Genomic DNA, 20,901 nt, shown 5'->3' with positions numbered 1-20,901 from the left:
CAGCATTATCAACTGTAGCCTTAGCATAGTTATACCAACCTGAACCTTTTTACTTTTTCATAAATAAGAAATTGTAAATATAATTTTTTGATTCTTCTTTTGAATTACTCTTAGTTTCAGTGCAGAAAATATTGCTTGCTAATGAAATAATTTCTGAAGCCAAAATAATGATAAAAGTGTCATAAAGAGTTAGTGGAAGTGGTAGTGAAGATTTTCTGGATTTGTCCTTAAGGGAACAAAGCAGAATCAATCTGTTAGAGAAGGTGCTCATCTGACTCACTACAAGTTGAGGAGCTGAACCCAATGCTACGCACAGAGCAGACCACCGCAAAGCACACTGCATTTGCCCCAACAGACTGATAGAAAAGCTCCAAGATTTTTCTCGACTTCCTTTGAAAACAAAGCCTGCTTATCCCTTTCTTAGATACAGCCTGTGTGTTGTCTTCCTGTTCAGCCTCCTGTCAATATGGGGACCCGGCTATCTGTACTATTCCAAGATAGACACGGGCCATGTTATTCTGAAGTCCATGACCATCCCTTTAGTCTTACTTACATTCAGAAACAGAATATTTTCCCCAGACCACTCAACAATATCACACTTTAGTTTTCCCGTCCTTCTACCCAAACACAGCAGAATTGTTTATGTAGATGTCAGGATCACGGGCTATACTGAAATTCTCAGGTGTACCAGGTGAGCAGGAATAGGGACAGAACAGTCAACAAAGACAGAGCACTGCCCAATCTCACAAAAACAAGAAAGCAAAACAAAGACAATTGGCTGCTGTTTATGGCTTTCATATAACACTAAAAAATAAATGTTGTATAAACTGCTGGATTTTGCACGTTTAGTTGATGCCAGCTTTGGTTCAGCAAAGCTGTGATGGGAATTTCTTCCTCTTTTTACACTGATCCATTACATCCCTTGACAGATTAGTTGTAAGCAACAGCTGAAACATTAGTTAAAGCTGAGACTATTTGGCAGCATTGAAAGTAGCTTTACTGCTAAGCAGTAGTGGCATTAGGTAACATATATTTGTTGGAGCAGTAGCAATGGTGTCAATGCTTTGTGTCAGCAGTAATAAAGCAAATTAGTGCAATTAAGTCATTAGCAGCAGCAGCAGCAGCAGCATTGCAATAACTATTACTAAAAGCACGTATTCCTTCTGCTTGTCAATAGTAGTAATAGTCACAGTGCACATATGTAGCAGGAGTAGTAATAGACTTTGTATTTAGGCCTAAAAAGTGAAAAGTGAGAAAATGTTTATTGTGTGACATGTCGAAAGGACACATTTTAAACATGTCTATCCCCATTTGTTCCTGAGAGGGCAGTATTGTTGCAGGCCATTCTCACATGTGTGCTACATTAAGCAGTCCAGTAGGTGAGCTATTCAAGCATGCCTCTAACCTAGTTGAATACAAACAAATCAACAGAATTAGACAGGGGACTTAAGTAAGGATTTGCATGCTGGTCTACCCATGTAAAGCACAAACTTGTTAGGCTTCAGTCACACAGGAAAGGATGTCTGCAATACTAACCCAAACCAAACCCAACACCATCAATTCTGTGCCCAGCCAACCAGCCACACTAAACCTTCTATTAGTGAATCGACTTAAGGCTCTCATTTCTTCGCCTTCACAGATTCACCCTGCCTTGTACTGTAATCCCTCTCCAGCGGATTTTTAATTAAACACAGACAACACATGTGGGTCAAAGACAGCTGCCAGGCAAGGACATAGAGGCAAAAGGAGACTTGTACCTATGTCAAAGTAAACAGAGCTCATTAGCCAAAATGTATGCCTTTCTCTTTAAACGGGCTAAAAATGAGACGTCACTTCTGACAGGAGTCCTGATCTGCACCCTCTGTTAATTGTTCCACCCTCCCAAAACACACTCGTGCCTTCATACACAATCACTTTTTAAGTGAACTGTTACCATCCTTGACCACGACCTCTAAAAGTAGTCAGCGCTATAAAACAATCTTAGGAAAAGTGAGGGACTCTCCATTTCCTCTTCCTCCCCAGTTCTCACTTTCTGTCACTATGATTGGCAGCTTTAATTAACAATCTAGTGTCCTCGCTGAAAGTGGGTGACAGAGTTTGGGGGAGGGGGGGGTGAAAATATGAAAACAATGCATAGCCTACTTTTGTGTGCATATAATTAGAGATGTCTGGGGCTTGCTGTAGAACCCAGTGGGCGTGGTACAGACTCAAGCAGGAGCAAATTATGTCCAAATCATCTCTTAGGAATGACAATGAACAATGAACATGTCACACATTGTTCTACATGAGTGTCCCTCCACTCAGCTAACCACACGGGGGTCTCTGTAGCTCTTCCCTGCACTTCAGCAACAAGTTAAAATTGTAGAGACCAGGGCACATGGTATGTAAAGAATTGTAAAAACATTTTTTTTTTAAATTGAAAAGATAATTTTTTCTGGTAGCTGTATCTGAACAATCTACTAATCTCCTGCTTCAAGGCTAAAGCAAAGCTTTTGCATTCCATGTATAACAAAGCTTGATACAACAGTAAAGCACCAAGCTTTATTTACTAGCTCTGTGACTGCAAAAACATTACTATCTTGAACTACCCTAATAGTATGTGAATACTTTTGACATAAATCATCAGTTTGAGCAACATATTAGCTTCTCACCTTAAAGAATTAACTGTGGTCAACGTTTTCTTTGTTCTCTAAATTAAGAAAAAATGTATTTACCTTAAAGGGATTTACTCAAGGCTGAACTTTCAACTTTGGAATTGAAGCTGAATGGACCAGTAACAATCTGTCCTAAATGAGCGAGTCATCTTCAAAAGACCCATATCAGCTAAACTTCACGAGTAACCTATTTCCTGCACAGAGCCAGTGCTCCACCCTTGGCAGAGATTCTTCTTTAGTTTCATAATACATTAACACTAGCACAGAACTTCCACATGAAACAGAAAAAAATCACCCAGTGAAGCTTTTTGAAGGCAAGCGTTCTGCTATTCTCATCACTTTTCTAGGTCAGCGTACAGGATGCTGTGTTTAAACCAACTCACAAACAACATATGTCAACTGTTGCCTTATGCAAGGGCAAACAAAGTAGATCTGTTTTTAATGTCTACTCGGGTCATCCCTGAATTATCCCTCTAGTGTCTGGGCCAGCGCTATCATCCTCAAATGCCCTATTATTATTGTGTATGGGCTCAGTGACCCCAGCTACAGAGCCATCTGCTCAGAGTCTACTGATGCTCAGATTAGGGGTGCAGGCCAGAGGAGGGTAAGAGGACACACATGTTTAGTTGCTGAGATGCCTCTTCTAGGCGCTGCTCTGTTAGATCAGGTGGTAGGAAGATGAAAGCTAATACGCAAAGTTTTGACACAGACAGAAATCCAACCACCAGCTGATTTCCATGCTGTTTTCCCCCATACAGCTTCTACCAGTGTAATCAATACCCCCTTCCTGTACTCCACACGCTCCTCTCCTCTCCCACTTCCTTCACTTCACTGTCTGGTTCATTTTCCACCACCTCCACCTGAGATGCAGTACCAACACTTGACGGCCTTGCTTACTGAATCGATGATTCGGGGCCTCCTGGAACGGCAAGCTTATAAAACCCACAACACCGCACTCTGTGTGCTGGCAGCGAAACATCCTCATAAAACAGAATGAGGATTTTAGAGGTATATGCTTCCAATCATCCTTGGCTTTAGTAACATGTTCTTCTGTGAATGTAAAGATGCTTTAGCTTGCTCATTTCCATGCAGAGCATGAATGTAATCCTTTATGTTTATCTCTCTGAGTTCGGAGGTCACGGGGGGCTGCAGCCCACTGTACTTGCTACTGATGCATACGCCATTTGAAAGGCACACGCAGCAGATGCTGGCCCAGGTGCAATTATTTCTTATAACTGCCAAACTACGGCTGTTGCCTGAATCATTGCCAAGGTGTCCCAAAGTGTCAGAGGGACAATAGAAACAAAAGACCGAGAATTTTTAAAGAAATATGCATGCCAAGTTATTTATCATGGCATTAGAAGTAGAACAGATGGATTGGGAGACGAGAAGGCCAAGATGCATTAATACTGCCAGGTTCACAGGGCTGATTATCAGTGGGAATGCCTACACTGGAAGTGTTTATTCCTTTCTCTTTGAAACTTGTTTATCCAGGAAAATTCATCTTTGTCACACATCACGCTGAAAACTCAGACTGAACTACTACTTTTGAAAGTACTACTGAAACTGACTGAAACTTAATATGCATCAAGCATCTTGGCCAGTTCATGATCCACAATTTCATTTCAAAAACATTATAAACTGACTGTTTTCTCTGCCACGCACACTGCGAGTCATATATTACTTGACCGCACACGCAACAGGCGGCTTGAAATTCATATTGCAGCCATGAATGCTTCCCACGTAGGGATTTAGACACTTTGAGACTCTGGTCTCATAACATGACATACAAACTAGCAGCCATATAGGAGCTGTGCAGAAAAGTCTGGTTTTATGAAGCATGTGAGGCGTACCTGGATTTGAATGGTAAAGCATTACCTTGACCTGCACTTTGAGGGTCTCACGCTTCATGTGCAACAGGAGGAAAGATGTATGGAAAACAGCAACACCGAGACACAACGTGGCAACGCTAAAGCTTTACTGACAGAGAAGGAAATAAGAAGCTGGTGACCAAGACGTCCCGCAGTGATAGCAGGTGCACAGGTGTTGCTGCTCATACTGCATAACCTCCCATGCTGTGCACAGGAACCCTGACAGGGGTGAGCAGGCATTGCCACAATGCCCTTGTTTGCTCCAGTGAGGGCATGTTATATTATTTATTTAATAATTTGATTTTTTTTTCCTTACAAGTTTCCTTTCAACTTTTAATATCTCTCATGTGCCACAGGGACACTGGGAGGCCCACCAGTTTGATAACTTTAAATGCCTACTTTTTAAAGTGTAATATCTACAGCTACCTTGGGACCTTGCTCCATATCAGTGATTTTCTTTTTTTCTTTTTTGCTATCTTACAAAAAGTGAGGGGTAAGATATAAGAAGAAGTGAGTTTGTGGTTTGGCAGTTAATCTAACTTGAGTTTATCAGCGCTGTGGTTTACTACATTAACGACACGGAGGACTAAACATGTGAGCCCGAGAGGGAAAACTGTGGGAGATAAGGAGCTGGAGGAGAAGGTAGCCGAGCTGAAAAGAAATAGCTTTTGGCATCATGTGGTTATTTTTCTCCAGAAGCTTCAGAAAGGAAAGGAAGCATGAGGAATGCCATTCCTGCAGTTTGCCCTCAGATGTCATTTCAATCTAAAGTGACATTTGCTGATAGCACAGACACAAAATCATCCTGCAGCCGAACTCTGACCCCGTCTGCTGAATCTGCTGTTCGGTCATCTCGCGCTGCAGCGATAACCGAGCGACAGTTTCCACTCTGCTGCCAGCACCACCGCTGGCATCGACCTGTCATCAGACTTGACAGTTCCAACCAGAGGTTTCATGGCCGGGGAATAGCTTGGACAATTGGTTCAGCCGCAGAGAGTAAACACACTGTCAGCTAGGCAGAACAAGTGACAGAGGAATATTCATAAAGATTATTCATGGCTGGCTGTCAGCAGCGGTGACAAATCTGGGAGGTAATGGCAGCAGCAGCCAAATCTGACGGAGAGCAGGACTGGACTAAATGGACAGGCAGCCATCACTGCAGAACAGTCATGCTCCTGCATATCTCTTCTCTGTGTGCACCTCATCCCTAATACATGTGCCCAGTCGTAGCAACAACTGCATCATCAGTCTCAACTGCCATTCCCAACAAGTTGGCCACGTCTGTGTGCTGAGAGCAAATGCTTCCAGAACCACGGGGTAAATTATCCTTGAAAGGAAAAAAAATCCTCCCTCAAATTCTCCACAATGTTATCACCATCAATCTGTGATGGTGAGAGCGTTCTAGGGTTTAAATTTTGACGAAGTGCTCTAATTTACTTTTCTGCTATACCCACTTTCCCTCACATTTGTTTTTTACTTCCTCTTTGTAGGGCTGGGTATTGCTTGGAATTCTGGGACGAATATCAAAGTTTAAAGCTGAAATTTAAAAAAAACAAAAAAACAATTGTGCTCTTGTTTATAATTTCCATCCAGGTCTGCTGAGTAGATTGATGTGCTTTAAAACCTGTGCTCACCTCTATAATATCATAATATGTACATTTTTTACTTTAAAGAATGTTCTCTCAAGTTTTGACATTCAACAGACAAGAAATATTATAACTGACCTATAAAAAAATAATAATTATTGAGTTAATTGAAATATTTTTTTCTTGAAAATATATGGCTAAGGCTACTTCTTAATTTTTTTTTGCGTTTTTTATTGAGTCAATCATCATCTGTATAATTTAGATTTTTTTTTAGAGCTCCACCAATTGCAAGATTCTTGGGTGATTCCAATTTACAATTATTTAAGTGTGACCTGACGATACGGAGTTTTTTCTCTGACAGCGTTTAAAAACAAAACTGAACTTTTCTTCAATGCTATAATTTCATTTTCAGAACAAAATAAATAACATTACAATTTGTTACTACAGCGAGTTACAGGATCTTCTTTTACTTAACCGAAAAAGTTCTCTAGTACTGGAAAGATGTCAAAATAATAACCTGAAAATTGGCACCCACCCATCACTGGTTATACTTAACTTGCATGGCCCAATTCCATTTCGTATCACAAAAGCAATAATATAAAAAAGCCTCACCATCAAGGGATACCCAACAGTGTTTAAAAGGTTTCAAGTGTTCGAGGCTCACTCGTCACTTTTGACGAGGTAAGTGTCGCTGCCTGACGTGATGTTTCCTTTCTGAAGGCTGTTTGAGGAATTAAGAGACACTTTTGCTGACATAAAATGTAGTCAAGTTTTCAGAGACAGATATTGTTGTCAGTGCAATTGCTGCACCGTGATCTGGTAAGCTGCCTCTGCAACTGCTTTCAAACCATCAGTGCCACACTCTCAATGCTTAGTGGACAATTTGAGACATGATCTGTGGCAAATGACGAGCTCTCAGCCTCTCAGGAGAAAAGAGGGGTTGGAGGAGTGCAGAGAAATTATCCTCAGTGCTTGGAACTTCCCAAAATTTGGCAAACAAACAAACTGACGTCTATCATCTGAAGGTAAGAAAGTCAGGATGCTTTACGCTTCTTGGCTTTTGTTGCCCCAGGCAACAGTTCAGTCTCCTGAGACTCAATAATTGTACAATTAACATCACTTTACATACCTGTGACACACAACAGCCTCCAATATCCACGTTCCACCCACAGCTGAGGTGTTCATGCTATGCGGATTTATTATCTTCAACCTTTTACTGATTTCACAAAACATTTCATCTAGCGCATCATTATATAGATGCAGTAAAATGAGTCACTGAGGAAAAACTGAGCAACGGCAATCAGAAACCCAGCAGCTTCCTTTGAAGTCATCTAAAGTGAACTCCAATGCAGGCATTCATTACTGACGTAGAAAAGTAAGCAAATTAACTTCAGCGTCTAAACATGTTTAGAGATCAGCTTGACAGACAGCATGGTGCCTGCTGGCATTCCTTCATCTGCTCAATAATGATTTGTTGTAGATGGGGAAAAAACTCAACACAACTGTAACACCTGGAGAGTCGAAGTTGGCCTCGTATCTCTCCACAATGACGCCTCCCAGGTCCAGTCTAAGGCCGGCTGGTAGCAGTATCAGCTTCAATAATAACATGCAGGAGTTACCGGCATGAGCCAGCTTATTGTAGGTTGTTGTCTTAAGGGTTTCTGCAACAGCCAATAATATTTCCATGGTCTACATACTACCAATAAACCATATTTAACAAAAACGATACCCTGTGTTGTGAAATGTGCTTAAAAGTGTGTTTGAAAATCTACAGGGTTACTGTACAGATTCATTACTAGCAAAGGCAGTTGCCCATTACATTGACATAAAACAACCCTGCCTGATTATATATTTTTAAAAAAAGCTAGGTTGGTATGAGACTGCACAGGTAGTTCTCTGCAATAAATAAAGGCAAACATGCTGGAGCCTGTCATAGGGCAAGAGGCAGGGTACACCCTGGACAGGTCGCCAGTCTGTCGCAGGGCTAACATACAGAGACAGACAACCATTTGCGCTCACATTCACTCGCACATTCAGACCTATGGACAATTTGGATTAATCAGTTAACCTATCCCCACAAACTGCATGTCTTTGGACTGTGGGAGGAAGCCGGAGTACCCGGAGGGAACCCACGCAAACACGGGGAGAACATGCAAACTCTACACAGAAAGACCCCGGCCTGATGGTGGAATTGAACTCAGGACCTTCTTGCTGTGCGGGAACAGTGCTAACCACCGTGCCACCGAGCTGCTAATATTATCATTATTATTATTATTATTATTATTGTTATTGTTGTTGTTGTTGTTGTTGTTGTTGTTTACTTAAGATTTCTAGGATACCTTCGTGCTTGCATCTGATTTATGCAGTGTCACTGGATATATTGCGGAGTCACTACTATTGCACTATAGTGCTGCTGCTGGCACTTTGATGCAATAGAGTCACACTTTGAATTAGGTAGTGTGTCACCACTGACAGTAGTTGATTGGAAAAGAAGGAATGAAAAGAGACATGCTGCTGCCTACAAGGTGCAATCATTGATAAAATGTCATCCCCTTATTTTTCAATATTGTCATAAATACAATTATTTCAAATTTCTTGAAATATTTTAATATAATTTTGACGCTATTCATATGTAATGCAAAATAAGGTATGTGTGAGATGATCACTGTAAAGTAAGGTATGTGTAAATGGAGATCATCTATCTGTCAACAACCTAACATGAAGGTAAATGAAACCTGACCCAAACAACATCCACAAAAATTCAAACCTGCTGCTGCCAGATAACTGTTTGTATTGCGTATTTATTTACCATGAGTCTGCGCTCATTAACACAAGTTACAAACTTTTCCATTCTTGACATCATTGATTTAATCTTGATATTTTTACATTCTCTAACATTTATGTTTTAGTTGGCTTTACTTTCATCTTTTTTAATTTCTCTTTTGTTTTATAAATAATTACCTCTTTGTAAAATAACTCATCTTGAACTGTGGGCAGTGACATACTTATGTCAATCATGTTTATGAAAAGTGTTACACGACCCCGTGATTACACATTAGTTTTTACACTTCGTATTCAGTCATTGTGTTTTGTTTTTAACGCTTTGGTTTGGTTTAAGCAGCAAAACTAATTAAAATAGTTTTGGGTTCAAACCACAGACAGTATAAAAAGGCAACTATTGCCAGCATGATGTCCCATGATTGTGAAGTTCTATTGTGAAAGCTTAAACTAGCTTTTTCACCATTGCAATCTGGGTGTCCTAAAAGTGGACATGATGAGTACAGGGGAGTGACTATGACACAGTATGGACACCCCACACTGATTGTCAAGCTTGACTTGTGATTGATAGCTACATAGCCAATGCACTACCCCTGGATAATCCTTCTCTCTGAGTCTAATGATGACCATCATTTCCAAAAGGAACTTTGCGTGACCAGAAAGCAGCAACTGAGACCAAAAGTACAGCAGGAAAGTTTTTACTGTGTGTACAGAGAAAGGGAGCAGGTGGACATTTTCCCACAGACGTCAACCTGGAGTTCACCCCCAGTTAGGAATTAAAATAATTCCAGAATCATTTTTCCAAACTTGAAAGGTAAATCCATTTTCCATGTATTTTTGCTAGAGAGTGAAAACATTTTTTTTTTAACTTAAAAAAACAACAACAAAATTTAGGACAGTAGAAAAAACTTGTTATTTAAAAAACTACTAAACAACAGGGCTGGGAAATATGAAATTTGTTTTAACAATGCTACATTCATTGCATGGGAATCAACATTGGATTTAGAGCAGGGCGATATGACCAAAAATATTTATCATGATATACATTTGAAAATTTGCGATAACGATATAACTGACGATATAATTGACACTAGACAAAATACTTTACAACTCCACAACTTTATTAGTGCAAAAAAAAAAACATCACTGTATTTTCACTTAAACAAGCAGCTGTTTGTTTATGTGCATTAAAGTTATATAAAAACGTAACAATGCAAATTCCTTGCTGACAATTTAACCAAAAGGCATTTCCAGTGGAAATTGGCTGTCATATCCTTAGCATAACCATGTATAATATCCACAAAACTTAAAAAGAGGTTATACACACACAATACGGTAATATTTTGTGGAAGCACAGTACGTATCACTCCGCGAGGCTCCTGTCTACGTTAGCCGTAACGCTCCGACAATACATCAAGCGGTGCGGGTTCGTAGCTTAGTCGTACTAAAACAGTTGACAGATTTTCGAGCGCCGTGTACCACATAACATCGTTTCGAGGTCGGTAAACACAACCAGAATTCATACATAAGGCACACGGGATTATAAGGGGCACCGTCGACTTTCAGAAAAATCAAAGGATTGATTTTAAGTGTGTTGTATTTTCCAACAAACACGGTAATAACGACGGCCCGCTAGCATGCTGTACCAAAAATAGTGCTTTGTTGTGTATCTGATGGACGAAAGCTAAACCAGTTCCACACCACTGAAGTTGCAGCATTTTTACAAACCAATTCTGATTCATCTGTTTCATTCAACGATCCGCTTTCACCCTTCTCATTCTCCGTCGCCGCCATGCTTTTTCCGCCATGTGCGTATGAAAACAAAGGCACTGCACATGCACGTTTTACCCATATTCTATTGCGATATTTCATTTTCTTATCGTTGCCCAACATTATACCGGTGTTACCGTGAACGGTATGATATGGCCCAGCCCTAGTTGGATTTAGATTCATCTGCATAGTGAGTCTGCAGCAATTCTGCCAACTAATAGCAATTCTAATGAATTGGAGGGTGATGTGAACGCTTTATCCAACTTAGTTAATATGTAGGGGTGCAACGATATTCGTATCGATATTGAACCGTTCGACACAGTGCTTTCAGTTCGGTACGCATATGTATCGAACAATACAACATTTGTAATTTATTTTATCAATTTTCCTTCTGACGATGCTGTCTGTGTTGAGCGCTCAGTGAATCTGCGTTCGACTACTCCGCCTAGGCTGCACTGTCGAGCGCAGATCCACTGAGCGCTCAACACAGACAGCATAGTCAGAAGGAAGAGCGCAGGGCAAGCTAGCAAGACACATGGACCTCCCCCACCCTCATTCAGATCTGGCGTTTGGAATTATTTTGGTTTTCATGTGACGTATGACCCTGAAGGTAAGCGAGTCATGGACTAAAGTAAAACAGTATGTTGGATGTGCCATGCAATGCTCAATTACATTGGTGTGAACTAGTGTGTTAGCGCAGTTAGCTCGTTAACGTGTTGGCCGTCTAGCCCCATGCACGGAGCGATCGGCGGTAGCTCGTTAACGGAGATTTGCCGTGTTGTGGCGTTATGGTCATTTCAACGAGATTAACCTGAAAGCACTAGTGGGAACACAACGAATATGACTGCACATTTACGCAGACATCATCCTAGTGCAAAGACAAGTGGAAGCAGACAAAAAAAAGCAAGCATGCTACTAACTTTAGCCGAGTCATTTAGACAGCTGTTAGCACATGATTCTCCTTATGCTGCTGAGAATATAGCCCAGAAGAAGCGGATAGTATAGCTTTTATTTTGGAAAGAGCCATTTCTCTGTAATAAACTCTCTTTTCCAAAAATGAGTGATTCCTCAATCAGATACAGGGCTTGCAATATCGCTAGCCCGACGTCCTGGAGCTAGCGATTTTTTCAGTCGGGCTACCAAAATTCTATCTCTTCCCTGCCCGTCGGGCTATTGTAGGAAAAATATATGTCAATGCTTTTGCATTCTTTTGGAAATGTAGCTGGGTAATTATGTCATTGGCATCGGTGAGCCACTGTCAATATGTGCCATATTGAAGTCGCGTTTGAATTTGCGCTTGTTTTTTTGCTTTCACTTTGCAATCGTGCGAACTGTGTATAGAGAGCGACAGCACTGATCTGTGAGTGATGATAATTTGTGCACCAATTCCTCTGACATCGTCTTATTAATCGTTAGCTTACTATGCAAACATGACAAGTGAAATCTCCCGCAGCTTAAACATGTGAGAGGTTGATCGCGCAGAGAATCGCTGAGCTTATGTGAGTGAGCGTGTAAAAGCATTTCAGTTCTGCTGAGCCAAATAAGACAGGTCAGGGTGAAGAAGTGACAGCCAAAGAAAAGCTTACCACAAAACGGAGAAGTTATGACAAATCAGACTATAAGGCAAAAAGAAAGTGCAGCTTTATGGTTTCATGGACAAAAGAATTTCTGTGGCTGCAATATGACGAACTATATAACCAGGGCTGCACATAAGTGGTCCGCAGGTGTGCATTCGCTGTCAAAATAAAAAACACGCACAAGGGTTAGGGTTAAATTTAAAAACTGTACTTTTGAGTTAAAATATATATTTATAATTTTAATAAATGACAAATTAAAAATGCTTGAACATTTTTTTGTATCGAAAAAATATCGAACCGTGACACCAAAGTATCGAACCGAACCGAACCGTGAATTTTGTGTATTGTTGCACCCCTATTAATATGTTAACAGCTCAAACATTCACCAAGAGTAGTCCGGTGTTAAAACAGAAAGCAAAGTGGCAAAAGACTAAAATACTGTATACAACTGATGACTACTGAAGATACATCATACTGAAAGATAGATGGAGCACAAGAACTCGGAGTTCAACCGAGACGGGCACAATGAAGTTTGTTGACAGCGAAACTGCATTTCATCAACTCCAATTCCATAGAGAAAATTGCCTTCAGTACCACAGCAGCAGGCCTGACTTCTCCCTTCATGATAAGAGGAAATCATTTTGAGATAAACTGAAGTAATCATGCTGCAGTTATATATGTATAAAAAACCACTGAAGTTTGTGAACTCGGTCTGCCATTCGCAGGTCTGAGAACTTCCAAAAAGCCCATGAAGTCTTCACACTGTGATGATTACAACTAAAATTTTAATTTGGTGAAACACCTTTACAAGTTTGCTTTCGCCACGCTGCCAATGAAAGTCTGAGAGACGAACAGCATGAGTGACAACTAACAGCCAAGGCAATTAAAATTTCTCAAAAGCCATCAAAGTGGAGGATTGCACTGACTTCCACCTCATTCAGGGCTCCTTAGCTAGCACTCATTTGTCTGTCAGCCTGCTACTGACTGTCTGAATATGTCTACACATCTGATGCTTGACCTATCCATTTGAATGGAAAAGAAGCCCTCATGTGTTCTGTAATATTTATCCCACTTAATGCTATAGTGCTCATCAGAAAGGTTAAGAGTGAAACATTGGCTGTGCTTTATCATTTCAAATTGATCTTTTTTGCCATTGTATCCATTTTATTCAGCCAAACACATAATTAAAGTCAAACTATATAACGGTCATAATTGAAAAGGCTTCTAAATGTCCAGTAGAATATGCGGATGGGTTATACTAAATCTATACCCTACATTCATTGGGTTTTTCTTCTTCAGTTTGAAACAGCACTTGCTCTTTTGTCATCTCATTATTGCAAGCTGCAATTATGCTGTACTCATTTTCTTTAAAAACGTGCAGCTATTATGGAATTCACAACTTTTGTATTAAAAAATCTTTTGTTATTTCCCCCAGTAAAAAATCACATCTCATTATTGCTTTTTGTGTGAACACACACGCCATTTTCTCTATTTACAGCCCTCACATTTGCCCCAGGAGAGCTGTGTGTGTGTGTTGGACTATTTTAGCACTGAGCTGGATTCACGCCACTACACACCAAGAACTCCCCTCTTTACATCCTCCCAACAGACCATGAAAGCGCACCTTCTCGTGTCAGCGCTCACTTTCGTTGCGATCTTTTCCAGCTTACTTCCTCCAATATCAGAATCCTTGGAGCCGCATGTCAGCGCTGCTTAGTGTCGGAGCTCACTCACGTGGTTTCGTTTCAAGATTAAATTACATTCTTGCTTTTATTCCTCAGAGCCCCCGCTAACAGGGGGCCGGGCACCTTTAAACAACACGCCAGGTGTCACCTCAGCGATCACACGTTCTCTAGGCCAGACTTTGGAGCTGAGGTGCAAACACAGCTACACTCGGCAGAATTATAAAGTGGTGCTGCCACTGCACCTTCTTGTGTTTTTGCTCCGATCAACATTAAAGCTGCATGACACAACTTCTTGGCAGCCTCAAAAAGGCAGCAAAAGGGATATGTTAAAACTTCAGTACCTGCAAATCCGACAACAAACTGCCAGGCTCAGTCTTTGATGATTTATTCCAAGAGCTGTGTGGGGAACCTTAAGTACCAACCAAAAGTGTTCTTAGCATCACATAACTACAATTGGCAAAAGTTTGCAGTGACAGCTTGGTCAGATGAATGACAAACGAACTCTGTAAAACACAACTCAAATCATTTTCCTTCCACCTTAAAGAATTTTCTCGAAGAATCTTTCCTCGTGTGAATCTACTGTAGATTGCAAAGCCTAGTTGTGAATATCAAGGAGGCATAAATAGAAACAATCTGATTTGTATGTAAATCTCAATGTGTACCCACAAGTGGTAACCGTGATGATGCATTACAGTCCTATTTCCAAACGTTAAAGCATTAGTGTCTTAGCAACACATAGGCAGCCTGTCACGCAGACACCTAATCTTTAGGTCACTGTTGTCACTGAGAGATTAAGTTGCTGACCCCAAACTATAACGGCTCTTAACTTGAATCCAGCTGGGGAATTAATTCACAGTCTTTCACTCCCCTCGAGTCTTAAGCATAAAATACTCCAAAATACATTTCAAAATGAACAGGCATGTTACCAAGTTCGCTTTACTTCTGCTTGCATTTCATTCAGTTCAATTCAGCTTTCTACCTCAATATACTTACAATATTAGAAAGAAAATTCAACAATCACATGGCCCACTATGAGCAAGCACTTGGTGACAGTTGGAGGAACAACTCCCTTTTAACAGGAAGAAACCTCTAGCAGGACCGAGCTCAGGGAGGGGCGGCCATCTGCCACGACTAGTTGGGGATGAAGGGAAAGAGAAGCAAGCAAAGAAAGATGGGACAAAACAGGCAAACTGTGGAAGAGAGAGTCTGCATTTAAGAATTCCTAATGATTAAATGCAGTAGTGGTGTATAAACACACAGAGAGCAAAAAGAGATGAGGGAAAAATGAATGCTCAGTGTATCATGGCAAGTCCCCCAGCAGCCTAAGCCTATTGCAGCATAACTAACGTCAGGGTCACCTGATCCAGCCCTAACCATACGCTTTATCAAAAGGAAAGTTTTAAGCCTCATCTTGAAAGCAGAGACAGAGTCTGTCTCCTGAATATAAACTTGGAGCTGTTTCCAGAGTAGAGGGCCCTGACACCTGTTCTAATTTTGAAAACTCTAGGAACCAAAAGTAAGCCTGCAGTCTGACTCTGAAGCCCTCTTTTAGGATGATTAGATACCATGAGGTTGTTAAGTTATGACAGAGCCTGATTATTCAAGATTTTCTACTTAAGGATAAAGATTTTAAAACCAATGAGGAGAAGAAGCTAATATGGGGAAAAAAATGGTCTCTCAAGCCAGTCCCAGTCTAACTTTTCAGCATCACTCTGACACGTGATGTTGGTAATTTTTGATTTATTGCACGAATGGATGAAAACAGTCCAACATATTTGTTTAATGAGCACTTTGAAGGACATATCTTGGACAAAAATGACTTCTGAATTCTTCACAGTGTTACTGGAGGCCAGCAGTACATTAACCGTAGTTTAGTGTGAATCTAGAATTGGAAAAGTAGAGGTCATCCAGGTCTTTATGTCTTTATTACTTTTCTGCAGTTTAACTAATTGGTGCAGTTATCTGGCTTCATGGATACATAAAGATGCGTCTCATCTGCACTGCAATGAAAATGTATGCAGTGTTTTCTAATACTATTGTTGACAACTTTAAACAACATGTAGAGGTCTTTATTTCTGATGCTATTCAACATGCTAAGGTTGCTGCTACCGTGATTTTTGTATCAATAGAAAAAAACAGCAAAATTTGCGACAATCATTTGATTATCTGATCCAAAGATAACTAATCGGTGAATATCATGGGTGGTGAGCTGTCTTTAGCAGTGAAACAACATGAGCAGTATCTCAAGTTATGATGCAGTAGTGCGAAATGCTTTAACGAGGTTATAAACACATGGAAAAAATGTTGGCAAGTAATGATAAGATTTAAAATTCCAGCACCCAATCAGAAGGTCTAAGAGTGCATGAGAATGACTTAAACAAGGGACATCAAGGATTTGCAAACAATCTGGACAGAAGCAAGAAGTAGGTACTCTTTCTGATATACATCCATATATAGATATTCAAAATGTTGGATTTTTAAAAAAAGATTTATCCGCATTTGGTGATGGCATTCCAAATACGAACGCTGTCGACAGAGAATCTGCTCAGTGCCCTCTGGTGGACAAACCACTACTCATAACGTATAACTTTTTACATTTTTCATGTATCAACTGTTATTAAAGCCGATAGATCAGCAAATAACTGATATTGTTCGATATATGGGTCCAATCATCTTTGGGGTTTGGAAGTGAACTGACATTTGAAGAAAATGTATTGAGCTGTAGAAAATCACGTTGGACATTTTTTGCAATTTTATGACAAAGTCACACCATAGAAATTCACAAATCCATCTATACTGCATTGCAGTTTTGCAATGACAGCGTTCTTTGACGGATATACTTAAAAGAGAAGCAGCAGGTGAAAATGCACTTAGCAGAATCTGATTTAAATGTGAATTTACACACTTTTTCACTCCTACTGTGTGACAACAGCCTTCAGTCTGTCACAGAAAGGGCCGAGGTCCACCGCAATGACCCAAGCCATATGCAATTAGAACTAGCTTTGACTTTCTCCATGGAAATCAGTGTCTAATCTTGGTGATATGAATAAAAAGAATGTGAATCAGTGGTGTTGAAACATTTTGTCTGCTATTTCATGCGAGATCAGAAGACAGGTGGCTTGTTACAATAAATCTTGCCCACAGAATCCACTCGATCCTAGAGAGCAGGGAGTGGCTCGGTGCACGGCTGTTCAGCAACTGGCTCTGGTGATCGTGTAACTGATACCTACGTACCAAAGTATTTATATCGCACTGCCAACATTCACACAAGCTGAAAAGCATTTGAGAAAAGTCAACTTGCACTTTCACATGAGACAAACTTGATAAGGGGCTGACTGCGGGCTGTTTTTTTTCTCTTTCTAATCTTATTCCACAAAATTCTTTAAAAGATAACGTCCCACGGCCTTTAGGAGTCTTCACACACTACTTCAGCCATTTAAGTGTTAAACTAGCCACAGGCAAAATGAAAAGGATTTGAACTCACAGCTCAGACAGGCTCTGTGGCTTTCAGGTAATATAGCTTCAAAATGTGTTTTCCTCTCTGAGAACACTTCAAAACTGTCTATCAAGAGTTTGACTGATCCACACAGAGAATATCTGGACCAGCTGTCAGTGCGGTTATTCCGAGCACAAACACTGACATTACTAATTCATCTCTATGGTTGCTGCTTTGTAGCAGCAGGCAACACACTCCAAAACAGCTCTGAGGGATGACTGTGTTACAAAGTGAACAAATCACCCGATGCATCCGCAACATAATCATGCAAGATGTTCCATCAGAGCTATTAACACACAAGAAAGTTAAACATCTGCAATATAAGATCCAATGAGGGATGACTTATTACTGAGAGGAGATTTACTTTCTGTGAGATGACACATTGGTTTAGAAAAAAAAAACACCCAATGAAGCCTGAACAACTGGAAAAATAGCAGTAAACGTCAAACGCAGGCAGACACTGCTGAATCCTCTTTCGTTTTCGAGCTTTTTGACTTTTTATATTTGATCTTGAAAACACACACACACACACACACACCGCTGAGCACTGTCATAAAATGATGCTGTGAGGATGCAGGCAATGTCACGTTTAATGTCCAGTGAAATATTAACGTGCCACTGTTTACACAAAGGACAAAGTTCACAGCACCGAAAGCGAGACGGGAGCGCGTTTAAACAGTTGAACGCGCACTCAGAGGCAACTTTTTTTTCAAGTTAGGGAACCACAGTCGGAGCAGAAGACAATTTGACTTCAGCATAAATCTGTAAATTGCAGGGACATGGCGGTTTTAACCCCTCACAGTCAACTTTAAGACTGTAACTCTTGCCTTCGGACTATGCCTCGCCATACCCAAACTAAGTATTTCTCTTTTCTCTTCTTTTACCTGTTGGTCCCTCCATGCTATCTGCGTAGATCCTGATGGCCAGCATCAGTAGCAATGCTGCTGAATACATGTTGGCAGAAGAAGTAAAGTCCAGCTCGTCACAAGAAGCAAATCCTAGAGGAAACTCCAGCAGCAGGAGCAACAACAGCGGCAGGACTGGAGAGAAGTTGCGCGCTCAGCTCCATTCATCGCCGCCTGCACTGATCCCTCCACATCCCGCACAGGGAGCATCTGATTTCAAGCTAAAGCGTTCAAAAGAGCCCCCCTTTCCTGTAACGGCTCCGCTACTTTTTTTTTCTGTGTGCACTGCGAGCAAGCGGGACGCAGGAATGCGGGTCTGCGGCGCCTCCATGTGGCGAGGAAGGGGAGCTCACGGCCGGAGAGCCACACGAAGCCAAGCGCTTGGTTTTAATTGCGCGGAGGCAGTCAGTTTCTTCAAGAATCACGTTTAACTCAATAAAAGAATGCAAAAATAAGGAGATAAGCCATGAAGAAAACAAAGAAAATAAAGTCATGATGTTTTTATATATAATATTATAAAAGGCAGAATTCATTTTTAGGAATCCCAGATGATGAAATGATAAGATAAATACTAGAAATATCAGATTTAAAAGTCAAAGTCATGAGCTAGTGTAAATGAAAATAAATTCAATTTTCGATTAAATCTGAATTCTGAATAAGAAAATTTTCAGGTAATGGAAAATGATTATTTGAGATTAAAAAGTGAAATGAAATCTGAAGCTACAATGGCCATTTAGTCAAACAGGAGAGAACAGCTGGTCAAGGGAGTCAGGGTTTGTCCAGGTGTCCAAGTTTAAAAATATAAAAAGAGTTTATACATAAGTTATTGTTTAAAATATTAAATAATAATTCCAGCTCTTACTGCAGTTTTGAATATGACTTTCTTTTCTTTTCTTTTTTTAAAAAAAAGCATAGCCTCCAAAGTTTGTGGGGGCGAGCTGTATCAGCACAATATTAAACATACATTTCAGGGGGATATTTTTCCTCAGTCTTCCCTTTAAGTGCATTTTTGGCTTCCAAGCAGCTTTATTCCAGCTTGGCCCTTGCTCTCCATTATTATGCTAAAAAGCAACAGATTAAATTCTGACTCACTTGTGGTGAGATATTTAAGCACTAACACCTTGCCAAAGGCTGCCCGAGCACTGTCTGCTCTCTGCGGTTGTATATATTGTGTATTAATATGATGTGGAAGAGCTGTTCTCTCTGTCAATATCTAGCATGCTGCTTTGTGGCAGCAGGGTGGCGATGTGATGAAGTGAGTGTGTTGTACCTGGACAGCTTGGTTTCAAGCCACCGATGAAAAGCCGATGGCAAAGTCAGCTGCTGATTCTCATTTTCCAGCTCCAGCAGTGCCATTCTGCAGGTGACCTCTGACTTTGCCTCTGGGGTTTGTTTTAATTAATGTTTGCTTAGCAGACATCACCGGCTTCTTGTTTGAAATATTTTTGAAATATTAGATACAAATAAATGATCATTCTTTATGAATGCATTCTGCTTCTTGTCTTTTTGGTCTTGATGATTTGATCCAGTCTCACTTTTCAGATTTAAGTCAACTTAAGTCAGAAACAACAACTCTTAACCCAAACAATGAGTTCCTCAGTTTTTGAGAAGCATTTTTGTGGTATGGTTTTGGTCCACTTGTGCCATTTGATGGCAAGGGTCACTGGAAATTAGGCCAGTAGTTCTGAAGTTTGTCCTATAAGGCAAGATTTCTACCCACTTTGGAGTGATCCATTGGAGGATGATAGCGCTGTCACAGTAATCAGATCTTGATAGTGTTGACAAGTGAGATTTAAACCACTGCCATCAGCAAAACACCAAATGAGGGACTGCCTTTTGGAGAGCAAATGATTATTGCCTTTAGCAGCATTTTAGAGTCTTGTAGAAAGAAGTGTACTGAAAATGTTCTGACACGTTTTTTTCTTGAAACTGTCATTCATCTACATTATGACTTTTAAGATAGAAAGAGCTGGAGGTACAGATTTAAAGATGGTTTGATTTTCACTCGGCATGACCAGGATTAGAAACAAGTATATCAGGTGGGCAGCTCAGGTTGAGCAGTTTTCAGGCAAAGTTGAGATGATTTGTGTGCAGAGGTGAAAAAATGGTGACTATGAAGCTGCCAGGAGGGAGGAAAAGAGGAAGACCAACTAGAAGGTGAATGGATGTAGTGAATGAGGACATGTAGGGGCTCGATGTGACAGAGGAGGATGCTAGGTAGATGGATGATCAACTGTGGCAATACCTAAAGGGACCTGTCAGAAAAAGAAGAAGAAGAAGAAGTAGAGATATGGCAATTCATTTTTTCACAAGTATCCAATGGAAGGGGAGGGGGGACACTCATTCCAATATTTTGTGCATATAGCTTTCAGCGAGCAACATACAAAGCTTGATATATGATTTGGACAATCAGATTTAAAACAGCAATTCATGTCAAGATAAGTAATTTATCTAACTGCTGAACTACCTGTGACCCTTTCCATTGAGTGAAAGAAAAAATCAGACAGGCTTTTATGCTCTGCAAGCCAACAGAACAAAACAAGTGAAAACTGCTGAAGTAGACGTAATATCAGCTGGAA

General features: G+C 40.5%; 1 protein-coding gene across 3 annotated transcripts in view; it reads right to left on the bottom strand.

Moving 5' to 3' along the window:
• LOC146644220 (receptor-type tyrosine-protein phosphatase U-like) overlaps positions 1-18,556 on the bottom strand; it is a 258,409-nt gene extending 239,853 nt beyond the window's left edge. For all 3 annotated transcript variants that reach the window (XM_085397138.1, XM_085397139.1, XM_085397140.1), the window contains exon 1: positions 18,302-18,556. In XM_085397138.1, coding sequence (XP_085253264.1) covers positions 18,302-18,371 — 70 coding nt within the window. In that variant the 5' untranslated portion in view covers positions 18,372-18,556. The remainder of the gene's footprint in view (positions 1-18,301) is intronic.
• Positions 18,557-20,901: the final 2,345 nt, after the last annotated feature.

Source organism: Rhamphochromis longiceps, linkage group LG22 (genome assembly GCF_057381845.1).
Source record: "Rhamphochromis longiceps isolate RC_006_pf linkage group LG22, R_longiceps_female_GT1.1, whole genome shotgun sequence".
In the NCBI taxonomy this organism is placed as follows: Eukaryota; Metazoa; Chordata; class Actinopteri; order Cichliformes; family Cichlidae; genus Rhamphochromis; species Rhamphochromis longiceps.
The sequence above is the reverse complement of the archived record's forward strand: the minus strand, read 5'-3'. Positions and strand labels throughout refer to the sequence as shown.